Raw genomic sequence first — 16,421 nt, 5'->3', positions numbered from 1 at the left:
AGTTACACACCACTTACTCACTGAGCCAGTTTTCTTTTTAAAAACAAGTTAAGCTGAATTATCCTCACTTTGGCTAGACACGTGTAATTTTTTGCTTTCAGTGATTGCAGTATAGACTTAATAGAACAATGCCCCTGTCTTTATGTATGTATTTATGTATGTTTCTGCCTATGGTTACACAGGTCAGCAGTCATAAATCATAAATTTTGCATGGAATTTAGGTGTGGCAAAAGCACATTCAGTTTAAGGTTTTACGTTTGATGGGTAGACGTAGAGAAGATGTTTCCACTTCTGGGGGAGACCAGAACTAGGGGCCATAAATATAAGATAGTCACTAATAAATTCAAAAGGCAATTCAGGAAAAACGTCTTCACCCAGATCATGGTTAGAATGTGGAATTCGCTACCACAAGGAGTAGTTGCGGCGACTAGCATAGATGCATTTATGGGGGAAGCTAGATAAACACATGAGGGAGAAAGGAATAGAAGGATATGCTGATAGGCTTAGATGAAGTAGGGAGGGATGAGGCTTGTGTGGAGCATAAACACCGGCATGGACCTATTGGGCTGATTGGCCTGTTTCTGTGCTGTACATTCTATGTAACTTGCCTGCAGCATAGTAACTACACTGAAACCAAGATAATACTATACAAATCTGGCTAGAGACTTGCAAATTTAATTTACAATATTCAAAAACATTGGGGGAAAAATTGGATAAGGTCCGTTCTGGGCGATGTTAGCATGATGCACCAACACCCCGCGCCCAATGGACCCTGGGCAGGCAAGACGCAAGTTTGGTGCCAAGGGAGCACTTACCTGCAATCAGGGTTCGTTTCCAGGCCTTGCACGTGGAATGAATGCAATTTGCACTTTCCACCACCAGAGGGAGCTCAATCTCTTAAAGGGAGGATGTTCCTTAGAAATCTCTTAAAGGTAGCTTGTACCTGTTGTTTGATGAAAGTAACAGTCTACTGTCTGCATGGAGTCTGAACAGAGATCAGACATCACACACATAAAACACAGGTGCAGGTCCCATCCCTATGTTTACACACTGATGAGTTATGTTAAAGCATTGAATAAAGGTTGCACACTATTAAATCCCACATCCTCCAATCTGCATGCCAGACCTCATCAATCTGCCGATCTGAGTTGAAACCAGGCCTGCAAGAGTGTATGCGCCAAGGTTCTCTGCTGATGCACTAGAGACCTTGGGTGCAAGAGGTGAACAGAAGGAGGGTCATCCTATATCCGCAGTGGGTGGGGGAAAGGGCAAGAGGCCCTCCAGACATATACTCAAAAGACAGAGGGAGCCAGTGGGGGATGAAGTCAATGCCAGGCATACAGCATCATGAACACGGATGCAGTGCAGGAAGAAGTTCAATGCTTTGACGAGTGGTCAAGGTGAGTGAGGTCAACTGTCAAGTGGCGTCTCCTACTAACTGCACCACGCACTTCACCCCCCCAAACTCTTTCCATCAGTACTCAACTCTTCCAATCAGATGCTTCCTCTCGCCCTTACACATTACCACTGTTTTAAGCCGCCCACACACACTGGCAGCTATTTAACCATGATAGGCACATCACCCAGGCGCACATCACCCAGGCACACATCCCGCTTTCTTGCAGGAGAAGGTGGCGCATATCAAGAGGCAGCAAGTGGCAGTGGCATTTAGCCCCTCAAGCCTGTTCCACCATTCGTTGAGGTCATGATGGACCTGTGACCTAACTCCATGTACCCATCTTAGCCCCGTATCCCTTAATAACCCTGGTTCACAGAAATCTATCAATCTCAGATTTAACATTCACAGTGAGCTAGCATCAACTGCTGTCTGCAGAAGAGCGTTCCAAACATCTCCCACCCTTTGCGTGTGGAAGCATTTCCTAACTTCACTCCTTCACGTCCTGGCTCTAAATGGTAGGCTATGTCCCCGCGTCCTAGTATTGAAGTCCAGGAGACCTCCGAAAACAGTTACAAATGTCTTGGCAGCCAGAGGCAATAATCCAGCCACTAACCTGTAAATCCTGCATGGTCCCTTTAAATAGCGCTGGTAGGGGGTCCTCTAGGCACTCTAAGACACGTTCAGATGGTCGGGAGTTAAGACCGTGCGTTGAGTTGAATGTTAAGTCCCAAAATGGTGTCTATCACTTTAAATCAGCATTGTACACTGATTGAAGTCATTTTCTCCCTACTTTACATGATTCCAGCATTTCTTATCTGCGCCTGCATAAACTCCTATCCCAAGATGGCATCTGGCGCACGTCACGCAGGAAACGTGCGTGCGCATCCAAGACGCCATCTTGGATGTCGGAGAGGCCGTGCAGCGCCGAAACAACGGGTGCTACACGGCCCAATTTAGCGCCCATAATGTTTTAAGGAGCATATTTATGAATAACTAGTCAATATCCCTGCTGTTGTACTTGGGCAATGGGGATGTTTATTTGTTTAAAATTTCTGATTTGTGTTATGGGGTTTTTGACTGAATTTTTTTGAATGTTGAATGTTTTTTTCAGTGTGTGCGTATATTTTAGAGACAGTTTGAAGAAAAGTAATGAGTGAGCATAGGAAATAAAGTGTGGAAACTATATTAAGTAGTCATTTGAATTAAAATGTAATAAATTTTTTGAAAATCGTTCCAGTAGTGTTACCAAATAAATTATTATAATGTTAGTTGGTGTGCTTGGAAAATAATTTAATTATCGAGGAATAGATGGAGTGATAGGTTGAGTTGAACGTGGATGATTTAAAAAAAAAAGAACAAACTTGTATTTATATTGTGCTGTTCATGACCTCAGAACGTCCCAAAGCGCTTTACAGCCAATTAAGTACTTTTAAAGTGAAGTTACTGTTGTAATGTAGGGAAACGCGGCAGCCAATTTGCGTAAGGCAAAGTCCCACAAACAGCAATGAAATAAATGACCGGATCACCTGTTTTTTAGTGATGTTGATTGAGGGATACACATTGGCCAGGACACTGGGGAGACTGTCTTGCTCTTTTTCAAACAATGCCATGAGATCTTTTAAGTTCACCTGAGAGGGCAGACAGGGCCTCAGTTTAACGTCGCATTCGAAAGATGGCACCTCCAACAGTGCAGCACTCCCTCAGTACTGTGGTGAACTGTCAGTGCTTTACTGAGGGATTATGTGCTCAGGTCTCTGGAGTGGGACTTGAACCCATGACCTCTGACTCAGAGGCAAGTGTGCTACCACTGATCCAAGACTTGCAGCTTAATGAACTAATTTATAATAGAAATAGAATTATATTTAAGTCTTGTTTGGTGGGTGTGGGTTGTTAGTGAACGAATAATTTTTAGAATTTAGATATAGAGTCATGATGTGGAGATGCCGGTGATGGACTGGGGTTGACAAATGTAAGGAATCTTATAACACCAGGTTATAGTCCAACTGTTTTATTTGAAAATCACAAGCTTTCGGAGGCTTTCTCCTTCGTCAGGTGAGTGTGGGATTCCATGGAAGGTTACCGCATTTATAGTCAGAGAACAATACCTGGTGATTACAGATAATCTTTCCAACTGCCAGTTGTCAAGGCAATCAAAGTGTTCAGACAGAGAGATGTTACCTACAGGACCACCGAATATACAAACGGCCAGAACAAAAGACAGAGAGAGAGAGAGAAACATCCGAAAGGAAGAGAAAGACAGAGAATGACCCATTGTATTAAAAACAGATAACTTTTTTTCGCTGGTGGGGTTACGTGTAGCGTGACATGAACCCAAGATCCCGGTTGAGGCCGTCCTCATGGGTGCGGAACTTGGCTATCAATTTCTGTTCGATTTTGCGTTGTCGTGTGTCTCGAAGGCCGCCTTGGAGAATGCTTACCCGAAGATCGGTGGCTGAATGTCCTTGACTGCTGAAGTGTTCCCCGACTGGGAGGGAACCCTCCTGTCTGGCGATTGTTGCGCGGTGTCCGTTCATCTTTTGTCGCAGTGTTTGCATGGTCTCGCCAATGTACCATGCTCCGGGGCATCCTTTCCTGCAACGTATGAGGTAGACAACGTTGGCCGAGTCACAGGAGTATGAACCATGTACCTGGTGGGTGGTGTCCTCTCGTGTGATGGTGGTATCTGTGTCGATGATCTGGCATGTCTTGCAGAGGTTGCCTTGGCAGGGTTGTGTGGTGTCCTGGACGCTGTTCTCCTGAAAGCTGGGTAATTTGCTGCGAACGATGGTCTGTTTGAGGTTGGGTGGCTATTTGAAGGCAAGTAGTGGAGGTGTGGGGATGGCCTTGGTGAGGTGTTCGTCGTCATCGATCACATGTTGAAGGCTGCGGAGAACATGGCGTAGTTTCTCCACTCCGGGGAAGTATTGGACGACGAAGGGTACTCTGTTGGTTGCGTGCCGTGTTAGTCTTCTGAGGAGGTCTATGCGATTTTTCGCTGTGGCCTGTCGGAACTGTCGATCAATGAGTCGAGCGTCCTATCCCGTTCTTACGAGGGCGTCTTTCAGCGTCTGTAGGTGTCCATCGCGTTCCTCCTCGTCTGAGCAGACCCTGTGTATTCGCAGGGCCTGTCCATAGGGGATGGCCTCTTTGACGTGGTTAGGGTAGGAGCTGGAAAAGTGGAGCATTGTGAGGTTGTCCGTGGGCTTGCGGTAGAGTGAGGTGCTGAGGTGCCCGTCTTTGATGGAGATTCGTGTGTCCAATAAAGAAACCGATTCTGAGGAGTAGTCCATGGTGAGCTTGATGGTGGGATGGAACTTGTTGATGTTATCGTGTAGTCTCTTCAGTGATTCTTCGCCATGGGTCCATAGGAAGAAAATGTCGTCGATGTATCTGGTGTATAGCCATCCCCTATGGACAGGCCCTGCGAATATACAGGATCTGCTCAGACGAGGAGGAACGCGATGGACACCTACAGACGCTGAAATTCGCCCTCGTAAGAATGGGATATGACGCTCGACTCGTCGATCGACAGTTCCGACGGGCCACAGCGAAAAATCGCATAGACCTCCTCAGAAGACTAACACGGGACGCAACCAACGGAGTACCCTTTGTCGTCCAGTACTTCCCGGAGCGGAGAAACTACGCCACATTCTCCGCAGCCTTCAACATGTCATCGATGACAACGAACACCTCGCTAAGGCCATCCCCACACCTCCACTACTCGCCTTCAAACAGCCACCCAACCTCAAACAGACCATCGTTCGCAGCAAATTACCCAGCTTTCAGGAAAACAGCGCCCACGACACCTCGCAACCCTGCCACGGCAACCTCTGCAAGACATGCCAGATCATCGACACAGATACCACCATCACACGAGAGGACACCACCCACCAGGTACATGGTTCATACTCCTGTGACTCGGCCAACGTTGTCTACCTCATACGTTGCAGGAAAGGATGCCCCAGAGCATGGTACATTGGTGAGACCATGCAGACACTGTGACAACGGATGAACGGACACCGCGCAACAATCGCCAGACAGGAGGATTCCCTCCCAGTCGGGGAACACTTCAGCAGTCAAGGACAGTCAGCCACCGATCTTTGGGTAAGCATTCTCCAAGGCGGCCTTCGAGACACACGACAATGCAAAATCGTCGAGCAGAAATTGATAGCCAAGTTCCGCACCCATGAGGACGGCCTCAACCGGGATCTTGGGTTCATGTCACGCTACACGTAACCCCACCAGCGAAAAAAAGTTATCTGTTTTTAATACAACGGGTCATTCTCTGTCTTTCTCTTCCTTTCGGATGTTTCTCTCTCTCTCTGTTTTTTGTTCTGGCCGTTTGTATATTCGGTGGTCCTGTAGGTAACATCTCTCTGTCTGAACACTTTGATTGCCTTGACAACTGGCAGTTGGAAAGATTATCTGTAATCACCAGGTATTGTTCTCTGACTATAAATGCGGTAACCTTCCATGGAATCCCACACTCACCTGACGAAGGAGAAAGCCTCCGAAAGCTTGTGATTTTCAAATAAAACAGTTGGACTATAACCTGGTGTTGTAAGATTCCTTACATTAGAAATAGAGTATGAGAAGAATCACAATGACATGAATTAAATGTGGAAGATTGTATGAATTAATTTTGAGTGAAGATAAAATAATGTGATTATCTAATTTTTGAATAATAAATTGAAGAGAATAAACCTTAGAAAATAGACGTATAATTAAAAAAAAGTAAAAAATTGCACCATCTCCCCCATCTCCCACCCCTTCCTTCCTACTTCACCTCTCCCTCTTCCCCTCCTCCTCCCCCTTCACCCTCTCCCAATGTTGGTTCAATGCTTAACTCACCCAACCAAAACCATGGTGTATAAGAGAAAATGCCTCTATTCCCATCGGCTAACTTTTTAAATCTAGCTCCTGAACCCCACGTCGTAGATGTATTTTTGATGATATTCAAACTCAGTTACATAGTACCCAAAGCAGACCCTGTTTTGTATCCTCTGTGGGATAGTTTGGGATTTAATGGATTATGATTTAATTTAATATAATTGAGTTTGACACTAACAAGTTTTGAGAACATATTTGTATTTTCTTTGTTTTTCTTTCAGTCACTACAGCCCCTGAAAAGAATTCAAAGAAAAAGAGAAAGCGAACTTTAGGTGGTGAGAATGAAGAAGATGCAGGTCAAAAAAAGAAGAAAAAGGCTCACCCAAATTACTTTGTATCTATCCCAATAACAAACCCAAAGGTATTTCAGTAATTTTATATTTACATTATAAATGTAATTTTTTGCAAAAGGTATGCATGACGGCTAAACTCTTTAACTCAGCAATCAGAACTATTCATGTGTTAACGTGCTCCAATCTATAGAGCTGAGAAAGGGTGTAGATCTGTTTGCTCATTCCATTCTCCCCAGTAGGGCCTAATTATAAGCAAACTCTTACCTGTTAAATTGAACAACTTTATAAAGAGCTCAAATAAATACATTTAGAAAAGAACAGCTGATAGTGACCATATCATCTTGTAATGGATGAGTATGAGCGATAGACTAGAATATGGCATTTCCTGAATTTTGGGATTGGCCAGATGACCCACAATGGTCCATTTCGGTCCTGCGTATTCCTGTGCTTCTCGGAATTCCTTCATATCCAGTCCTATCATCAAACCACTGTCGCTCAGTGGATTCTTCTTAATTATTTTTGCTTGTAATTTCTTTTATGTTCTCCTCGGAGATAAGAATATTAATGATCACATTAAAATGCTGCCATTAACTGCAGTTTAAAATTATTAGTAGCATTTCATGAGTTGTTAATTTTACAACATTTTGAATACCAAAAACTTATGGGAGACCTTTTTGACCAATTAATGGGCTATCTTAACATAGTAAACATGTTACAAAAAAACCTTTCCCCCCTGTTACACTCATCATTATGACTTGCTCTTGCAACACAGTGGACATTGTAGTATTGATCAAAAGAGAATAATGGACATACTCTGGTTTTGAGCATAGTTTGGGTGTTGCAGTAGTTGAGAACATGTATTTAAATTTATCACGAACAAGATAATGTTTTACACTTTTAAAAATGGTGGTTTCCCATAAAAGCACAGTTTTCTGTCAATGTCTTCCTTCCCACCTCAATTATAGTCCAGAATTCGCTGGAGTGGGGCATCTTGTGATGTGCACCGTTTGTTAGATTTTTTTCCTCACCCTTCAGCTGGGAAATTTTTTGCATCACAAATTGCTGGAAGTGCGTGTTGATAACGATGCGTGAGGTCAACGGGGCATCTGGGACCTTTGGTGAATGACTGAACCAACAGTCCATCTCCTTAACCAATTAAATGTAAGGATAGAGAAAGAAACAGAGGAATGATTGAAAAGGAAATAGGGTGAATTAGAGTCAAAGTAGATACAGAAAGAGAAATAAAGAGAGGGAAAGAAAGATTGGAATGAAAGATAGAGGAAAAAAAGAGACAGAAAGGAAAAGTAAGAAAAAAAAAATTACATTTAAAAAAAACATCTAGGGACAATTTACTTCTTGCAGGAGTGATACTCCACGGTTTCAATTGTTCCCTTTCTGGACCTCCGAGGTTGAGTACCATTGCAGGAACATAAATCTAGTCATTAAAAGCTTCCTTACATTGTTAAATACCAGCCCTAACTTTCTGCGGCGTGTTTATTTCTTATTTACTGTGCAAATTCAGCAATTTCTTGAAATTCATGAGGAGATTGACGGTGAGCTCCCGTTTTTCTGAGGATATATGCAGAGCGGTGCAAATCGTCCAACAATTTGTGGCGATTTACAATTCACGACATATCGCTTCCTTGCCACAAATTCCTGGATTTTTTACGCACTAATAACAGCATACATATTTAACTCGCTGTTATTTTCCCCGAAAATTCTGGGCCAATGTTTCAACTGGGAACATAGTGGTTTAGTTCATAGGAGATCCAAACATCTACATGGCTGCCAGCTCTTGACTACTCTTTTCCAAAATGCTCTGTAGCTTTAAGTATCTTTCTTTGTACTTTTCCTTTGTACTATCAAATCTATAGTCAGCCTAAAAAGTAGGGAAACTTTGCAGTTATTTACAGTTAGGTTTACTGGAAAAGCACTACTCTTTTGAAATATTCAGCCCATTGTTTCTGACCTGGGTTGTTTACATTCTCCAAGAAAGGAATGACCTGGACCAGCATTGGGGGTTTGACTCTATGGAGAACAAATATGAAGCACAGAACTCGTGTGATGTCTGGGAGTGCTCTACGCACCATAAGAGTTACAGGATGTAGGTTTGTACCCATGATTCTCTGCAGAGTGTGTTGAATGTTACTGAGGGAGGCCCTGAGTGATAGGCAGGCTTCGCTTGTTTACCTCCTAGTAGTAGGTTGGGAAGTGATATTGACGAGATCTGGAAACAGATTGGTTGATCTCCAGGCTGTTATGTTGTGCATGTAATGAGAAGGTGGCAAAGGGAGAAAACATTTTAAAAAAAAGTAAAGGTGCAAACGTACGTGTAATTTATTTTTTCACTCAGAAATTTCCATTATTCCGAAGTTTGTTTCACTTCTTTTTCCTCTCTCGTTTCCCTTGGATTTTTCTCGCTCACCCTTCCTCTTCTGAAGATGGCTTTTCATTGTGCTGGCGTATTGTTCAACTGGTGATGCAGCCCTCCAGTGCCTCACCCAAGTTTCCATTCATCATGTGCAGGCCTAGACAGTGTTGGTGCACTTGGGACCATCTCAGTTGAGCTTGGTGCCCACAACATGCACTTTCAGCAGCAGTTGCTGAATGATAATTGAATGTGGAAGGGGGAAATTCTGTTGGATGCCCTTCTTACAGCAGTTCACAGATGCTGAAGCTAATTGCAGAACTACCCCAGCTGAAATGAGCTGCCTTAGCACAGACTAGAGACAGAACAAGATATTTTTCTGTTGTATTGGTTAAGTGCCACTCATGTGGAATACTTACACACATTTGAGTTATCATGGAAGATTTTTACTGCATCTGATTCAGGTCCACCGCATCCTGTAATAATCTTGTGTAATGCTTTGAAATATTGAAAAAATTAGATGTAAAACTCTGTAGAATGTTGCCTCTCGAACCAATTATGAGCCTCAGGCCAAGTGGCACTGACCTTATTAGAACCCACAGTCCAGTTCAGCATTTTAATCAAAACAGATTGGTTTAGTGTGATGTGTTAATTTAGTCATCTTTTCAGTTGAAAACTGCATAGATTCACTTAACCTAATTGGCTGCACGTTTGCCTATACTGTAAAATTATTTTGTGAAGCAGCACCCAAATTTTCTGTAATTATTTCATGTTTTTTTTAAAGGTAATAAATCAACCAATAAATTCACTGACAACTTGAGCTTGTACATTCTGTGAATACTGGTCACAAGTCCCTTTACATTCATTACAGCTGAAAAACAAGCTCATTAGTTGATGCTTATAATGATTATTCAGAGTTCCCAGCCTGAGTATACAATGAGTAATTGTTATCTGGCTCCCTCTGTAGGCTAATTTGTGTACATGTCAAAAAGATTTGCATCCTCATCAAATAAAGGTTGCTCTGCAAAACATTAGATTTTTATGAATACTGAAAACTTTAATTTTTTTTGTCCCAGCTTTCAGCATATTGCATCATTTTCACTCAAAAAAAAAAGACATTTTTCTTTGACGGGAAAGAGAATATATCAAAATGTTTAATTTCCAGAAGAACCAAAGGGGATGTTCTATCTGAACTTATGACCCAAGATGTTTTTATAAAAACTGTCATGATGTGCTTTGGCAAACATATAATTACTCACTTTAGGCTAAGACATTGTAGGAGGTGAAAGTTCCAAATTGTTAATTGCTTCGGTTTCTGAAGCAGCTAAAATGTACTGTAACACCGATGAAAACAAATCTTGCTCTGTTTTGAGCTTTCTTGCAATTATTTTCCCCTCTGCAATCATTCACTTATATGTTATCGCCTGTAACTGCTGATGGAATCTATATCAAAATTAAAGTTTCTCAGCAGGTAACTTACTGCTATGTGTGGTATATTTCTACCATGGATTGCTATAAATTTATTTCACTAGAAATATACCTAGATTAATTTTTATTTTTATTTTCTGTGATTACTTAAGATTGTAGGTGGTATCAAGGCTGTGCAAGACATTGCACTCCAAACGGATGAAAGACTCTCCAAGGCCATGATACCAGTTGCCTGTCTTCACATCACCATTCTTGTGACATACCTTGCAAGTGAGGTGGAAGTGAACAAGTGAGTAATTTCTTAAAAGAGTTCCTTGCAATGAATGCTAAACTGGGTAATACAATTCAATTGTGTTACATTTCTAGAAGCATTATAAAATGGCTATTCAATACTGTATTTTCCCACTTTTAAAGTTGTTTTCCTACCTTCCCATTCCTTGGCAGATTGCTTGGGTGAGTGTCCTACTCCTAGGGGAAAGAGAAGGAGTCATTCAAATTGTTTGCCCACCATCTAAGCTGGTGAATGATGGAAAGAGGAGAGAAAGTAACATAACCGAAAAACATTGATTACTTAAATAGCTTGCTGGTATTATGTTTTCCTCCCCCCCCCCTTACTGCATTAGTTGCCATTTCCTTTTGTGGTCTTCACTTTGCATTCTACTTGGTTCACTAACCTGTCTTCTTTATCCTGAATCATCCATAGCTTCAGGCTTCTCAGTATATTTCACTTTATTACTTTTTCAAAACATTTAGGAGAACATGCTGGAAGTAATCTTTTTCAGAAAAGTCTTGTACAATAAATTGCCAGGCCTGGCGTTTCCTCCGCATTTGCGCCCAGAGACACGTGTAATCTGGACGCAAACCAATTACTTAGCTTAAAACATCAAGGAATGTTGGACGTAAGGAAGTGACACATGTAATTACAATACACCCAAGTCTCCTTGATTTTGTAGGTCTGTCCATCAAACCCCACCCCCCCCCCACGCCCGAACGAATCTCTGCCTACAAAACTGGCCATGCCATAACACTTAAGTGTCAGTATCCTCCAATTGCGCTTGTTCAGAGGGTTCGCTTTTTGACCAAATTTTCAGCTGCAATGGGAAAGAAAGTCATTCTTCTGGTGTTTTATTGTAATTTTTGTTAGCTTTTTTTACAAATTTATCCTCAAGAGACCTGGACTATATTTTCTGTTTCTTTTAATGCATTTTTATGGCATACATATAAGTTACATTAAAAATTGAAAAGCTTCCCTGAATACAGGTTCTTAAATATGCTGTGCCTGATGTGCATGAATGATGGTTAAATGAGTTGAAACTTAAATTTTCATACTTAAAGAAGAAATAGATGGTGTGAGTTCAGCACTTTCCTTGGACTGCGATTGTTTACGCTGATTTCCACCAATTTTAAGTTTGGGCATATTGTAATGAGATTCGGAGGATAATTGGGCATAACTTGACATCCGCAAAATGAGCATGACATTGAGTTCATTTTCAGGTCCACCTTCCGGGTTGTGCCGATGGAGGAAACTCCAGGCCCCAGTCGTTTGATTCCCATCACAGATTTCCAGTTTCTACACCCATTTTTGTGGCATGCATCTCTTGGAAATTTAGAACCAATGCACATTCTTTATGTGCAATCAAATACAAAGACATTGATATCCCATCCTCATCTACCTTTGTAGATCTATAAAGAGAAACACAGTTAATATTTACCCTTTTCACTGCCACAAAGCTCTATTTAGGTTTGTACAAATTGCTCTTCAGTGTTTTGTATTTCAGACTGCACTGCTTTGCTCGCTTTCATAACTGTCCAGTATATTTTGTTTAGTAGCAAAACAAAAAGTGTATTTTCAGTAACTGCCAGAGAAAAAAATTAAAACATTTTGACAAAATAAGTACTTGGCCATTGTCAGAGTTTTTGCATGAGTGGAACTGGGTGATAAGAGTTAAAACCTATTCCTTTGTTTATGTAAGCTGTTTGATTTTCTTTCTGGTAGGGCAGTGAGTGCTGTTGAAGAATGCAAGGAGACAGTGCAGGAAATCCTACAGGGAGCACAGCTGGCCTTGCAATTTCAAGGGATTGCAGATTTTAGAGGTGAAGTGGTATTTGCGCAGCTGGTGCAAAACGAACACCTGACAACACTAGCACATATTGCAGGTAAATGGATTGCTTTGAATTTGCTTCAAAAAGATGTTTGAAAAGATGTTTTATATTATTATGCTCACAAGAGAAAATGTTTATTCAGTCACAGTTCTGCAAATATTTTTGAATAATTTCTGTCAAAATGTCCTGTTTATAGCAAATGTACTCAGAACTTGCTAGTTTTTTTTTCTTAAATACGTGAAATCCTTTCTGGAATACTCATCTAAAAGTACTGCTTTGTAGTGGTTTTTCAAGGCTGGTGTTTCATTTAATCCGGCAATTTTTTTTTTGTTAACAGTCACAACTTTTGACTTAATGCTCAGGAAATATTTTGTTGGTGTTGAGTTTAAGATATAAATGAGTATGTTCTCCCACAGAATGTTTTGTTCTTCTAATTTTTTCCCCCCGTTTTGCTCATGGCACAGTAATGTTTTACCAAGTTTTCATTTTGTTGTGAAACATCAAAGGAAGCGGATGAATTCTCAAAAATTTAGTTGCATTTTTGTTTGGGTGAACACATAACTAACAAACTCAAGGCAAAGTTATACTTTCAGTACCTGCTTAGGACAGTGCAGAACCGGCAGACAGGCATTATACCGCTGGCTTTGTGACTTTTGGCCAGGGAAAATAGAACTTATGAGCTGATATGCATGTGCAGTGCTTCACCCACTGGCAGCTGAAAGCTGATTACATTTTATTGCTAACAAAGGGGAAATGGGACAGTTGGTTATTTGCTGACACTAAAAAGATGAAAAATTCCCTAGTGCAGTGACATCAGATTAGTTTTTGTAGACCTACAGTTAACATTGATGTTGGATGATCAGAGAGTAAGCAGCCTTGACTATATCCACACAACAATTAAATAATAATGAAATATCTCACTTGTTTAATTCCAATATTACAAATTATTGAAAGATATGAATACTTAGGAAATAAAATGATGTCCAATTCTGGATGATGTGGATAATTTAAAATACAGAGATAACTTGGCAGCTTTAACACACCATACAAAGTATCACGCTGTTGGAGATTTTCTTTCCATCAAAGGGACATTGGTTAGAGTCAAACCAACAAACTGTTCTTTTTAATAATTGATCAAAGGCAATATGTGATCTACAAAATCGAATAGCCTAGAACAAAGCCTCTTTCTTAGTAAACACCTTGACTGGCCACTGATGTCTGTGTACTGATATAAAAATTGGAACAGCGCAAATCCACAATTTATGGTAGTACCTGCACGCAACTTATTGAGTGCTTTCTATGATTTGTCAGGCACCACAGGGTTTCCACTGTTTGTTACACTCGGCCTCACAGTTCTTCAGTTCATTTTGTTTTTAGTTGGTTGGGATAGATGCATTCCTCCTCTTTTCCTCTGAAGATTTGTCGTTTCCTCCCTGAAAGGACAGTAGTTGATTGGTAGTCCTGATTAGATTGGGCTTTTCCTTTTAACTCCAAAAATAGTTGCCTGTTCGTAAAATACACAGAACAATTTTAGAAACTATTTCCCAATATATGTACTTTGACAAAGTGAATGAGCGGGCCTGACGTTTTAGTTTGTGCTTAAACATTTAGAAGGAAGTTGCCTTTTGTTTCTAAAACATTGGGGAACTTTGGTTTTACCACAGCAAATGTTGATTTTTGACATTAATCAGGTTATTACTGTGACCAGATTTACTGTATACCTTGCCCAAACCACAGTAGAAGTTGTGGATGACTAATGTGGCTTGGTAGGGATGTCAGGTTTTTTTGTAAGCAATTTAGTCTGCAGCAACAAATTGCATTTATTTAGCACCTTTAACAAAAAAAAAATCCCAAACTGCATCTGAGGTGTAATCCAAAAAATGGACTTCGAATCTAGGAAGGATACATTAGGAAGGGTGAACATAAGAACATAAGAAATAGGAGCAGGAGTAGGCCTTATGGCTCCTCGAGTCTGCTCCGCCATTCAAAAAGATCATGGCTGATCTTCTACCTCAACTCCACTTTCCTGTCCTTTGGGTTTTAAGGAGAGTCTTAAAGAAGGGGAGGGAGGTATAAAGGAGAGGGGTTTAAGAAGAGAATCCAGAGCATGGAGCCTAGGCTGAAGGCACGGCCTCCAATGGTCAGATGGCGGTGGGGGGGTTGCACAAGAAGGCAAAGTCAGAGGAACAGAGGGTTCAGGACAGTTGTACAACTGGAGGAGGTTACAAGAGATAGGGAAGGGCAAGGCTATGAAGGGATTCAAATGTGAGAATTTGGCATCTTAAATTTGAGGCATGAGGGACCAGGAGCCAACATAGGTCATTAAAGGACATGGGTGATGAGTGAATGGGACTTTGTGTGGGATAGGGTACAGGCAGCAGAGTTTTGGATGATCTGGTTCATGGAGGTTGGAAGATGGGAGTCTGCCCAGGAAAGCATTGGAATAGTTGAGTCAGGAGGTGGTAAAGGCATGGATGAGGGTTTCAGCTAGGGTTCCCAACCCTCCTGCTTTGCGTGGGAGTCTCCCTGAATGGGCGATTGGTCTCCCGAGCACTGCTGCTGGGACTCTTGAGAAACGGTCCTTGTATGCACGGTTCACGCATGCACAGTACCCTGGCAGTCGTGGCTTGCAACCAAACCACGTTGTCTGATCTCTGCTGGTCTCCCCACTATTCAGAAACACCGCTTCATTGCCGTTGTGTGAGTGACGGCATCGGGGCCAACGAAAATCACCTGGATAGTCCATGAGTCCTGAGAGAGCAACCACAAACTGGGGGAGGGAAAGAGAGAGCAACACCAACTGGGGAGGGAAGGAGGGAGAGAGCAACACAAACTGGGGGAGGGAGAGAGAGAAACACAAGCTGGGAGAGGGAGGGAGAGTTTGGGAAAAACACAAACTGGGAGAGGGAGAGAGAGAGAAAAACACAAACTGGGAGAGAGAGAGCAACACAAACTGGGACAGGGAGAGAGAGAGAAACAACACAAACTGGGAGAGAGAAAGAGAGAAACACAACACAAACTGGGGGAGAGAGAGAGAGAGAGAGAGAAACACAACACAAACTGGGGGAGAGAGAGAGAGAAACACAACACAAACTGGGGGAGAGAGAGAGAGAAACACAACACAAACTGGGAGAGAGAGAGAGAAACACAACACAAACTGGGAGAGAAACACAACACAAACTGGGAGAGAGAGAAACACAAACTGGGAGAGAGAGAAACACAAACTGGGAGAGGGAGAAACACAAACTGGGAGAGGGAGAAACACAAACTGGGAGAGGGAGAAACACAAACTGGGAGAGGGAGAAACACAAACTGGGAGAGGGAGAAACACAAACTGGGAGAGGGAGAAACACAAACTGGGAGAGGGAGAAACACAAACTGGGAGAGGGAGAAACACAAACTGGGAGAGGGAGAAACACAAACTGGGAGAGGGAGAAACACAAACTGGGAGAGGGAGAAACACAAACTGGGAGAGGGAGAAACACAAACTGGGAGAGGGAGAAACACAAACTGGGAGAGGGAGAAACACAAACTGGGAGAGGGAGAAACACAAACTGGGAGAGGGAGAAACACAAACTGGGAGAGGGAGAAACACAAACTGGGAGAGGGAGAAACACAAACTGGGAGAGGGAGAAACACAAACTGGGAGAGGGAGAAACACAAACTGGGAGAGGGAGAAACACAAACTGGGAGAGGGAGAAACACAAACTGGGAGAGGGAGAAACACAAACTGGGAGAGGGAGAAACACAAACTGGGAGAGGGAGAAACACAAACTGGGAGAGGGAGAGAGAGCAACACAAGCTGGGAGGGAGAGAGAGAGCAACACAAGCTGGGAGGGAGAGAGAGAGCAACACAAACTGAGGGAGTGATAGAGAGAGCAACACAAACTGAGGGAGTGATAGAGAGTGAGTAACAAACTGAGGGAGGGAGAGAGAGCAA

General features: G+C 42.2%; 1 protein-coding gene across 4 annotated transcripts in view; it reads left to right on the top strand.

The window, feature by feature from the left end:
• LOC137321832 (A-kinase anchor protein 7) overlaps positions 1 to 16,421 on the top strand; it is a 187,267-nt gene that overhangs the window by 12,631 nt on the left and 158,215 nt on the right. For all 4 annotated transcript variants that reach the window (XM_067984544.1, XM_067984543.1, XM_067984542.1 and 1 more), the window contains exons 3-5: positions 6,511 to 6,650; positions 10,531 to 10,667; positions 12,375 to 12,535. In XM_067984544.1, coding sequence (XP_067840645.1) covers positions 6,511 to 6,650; positions 10,531 to 10,667; positions 12,375 to 12,535 — 438 coding nt within the window. The remainder of the gene's footprint in view (positions 1 to 6,510; positions 6,651 to 10,530; positions 10,668 to 12,374; positions 12,536 to 16,421) is intronic.

Source organism: Heptranchias perlo, chromosome 5 (genome assembly GCF_035084215.1).
Source record: "Heptranchias perlo isolate sHepPer1 chromosome 5, sHepPer1.hap1, whole genome shotgun sequence".
NCBI classification, from domain to species: Eukaryota; Metazoa; Chordata; class Chondrichthyes; order Hexanchiformes; family Hexanchidae; genus Heptranchias; species Heptranchias perlo.
This window is presented reverse-complemented; position numbering and strand designations above follow the sequence as displayed.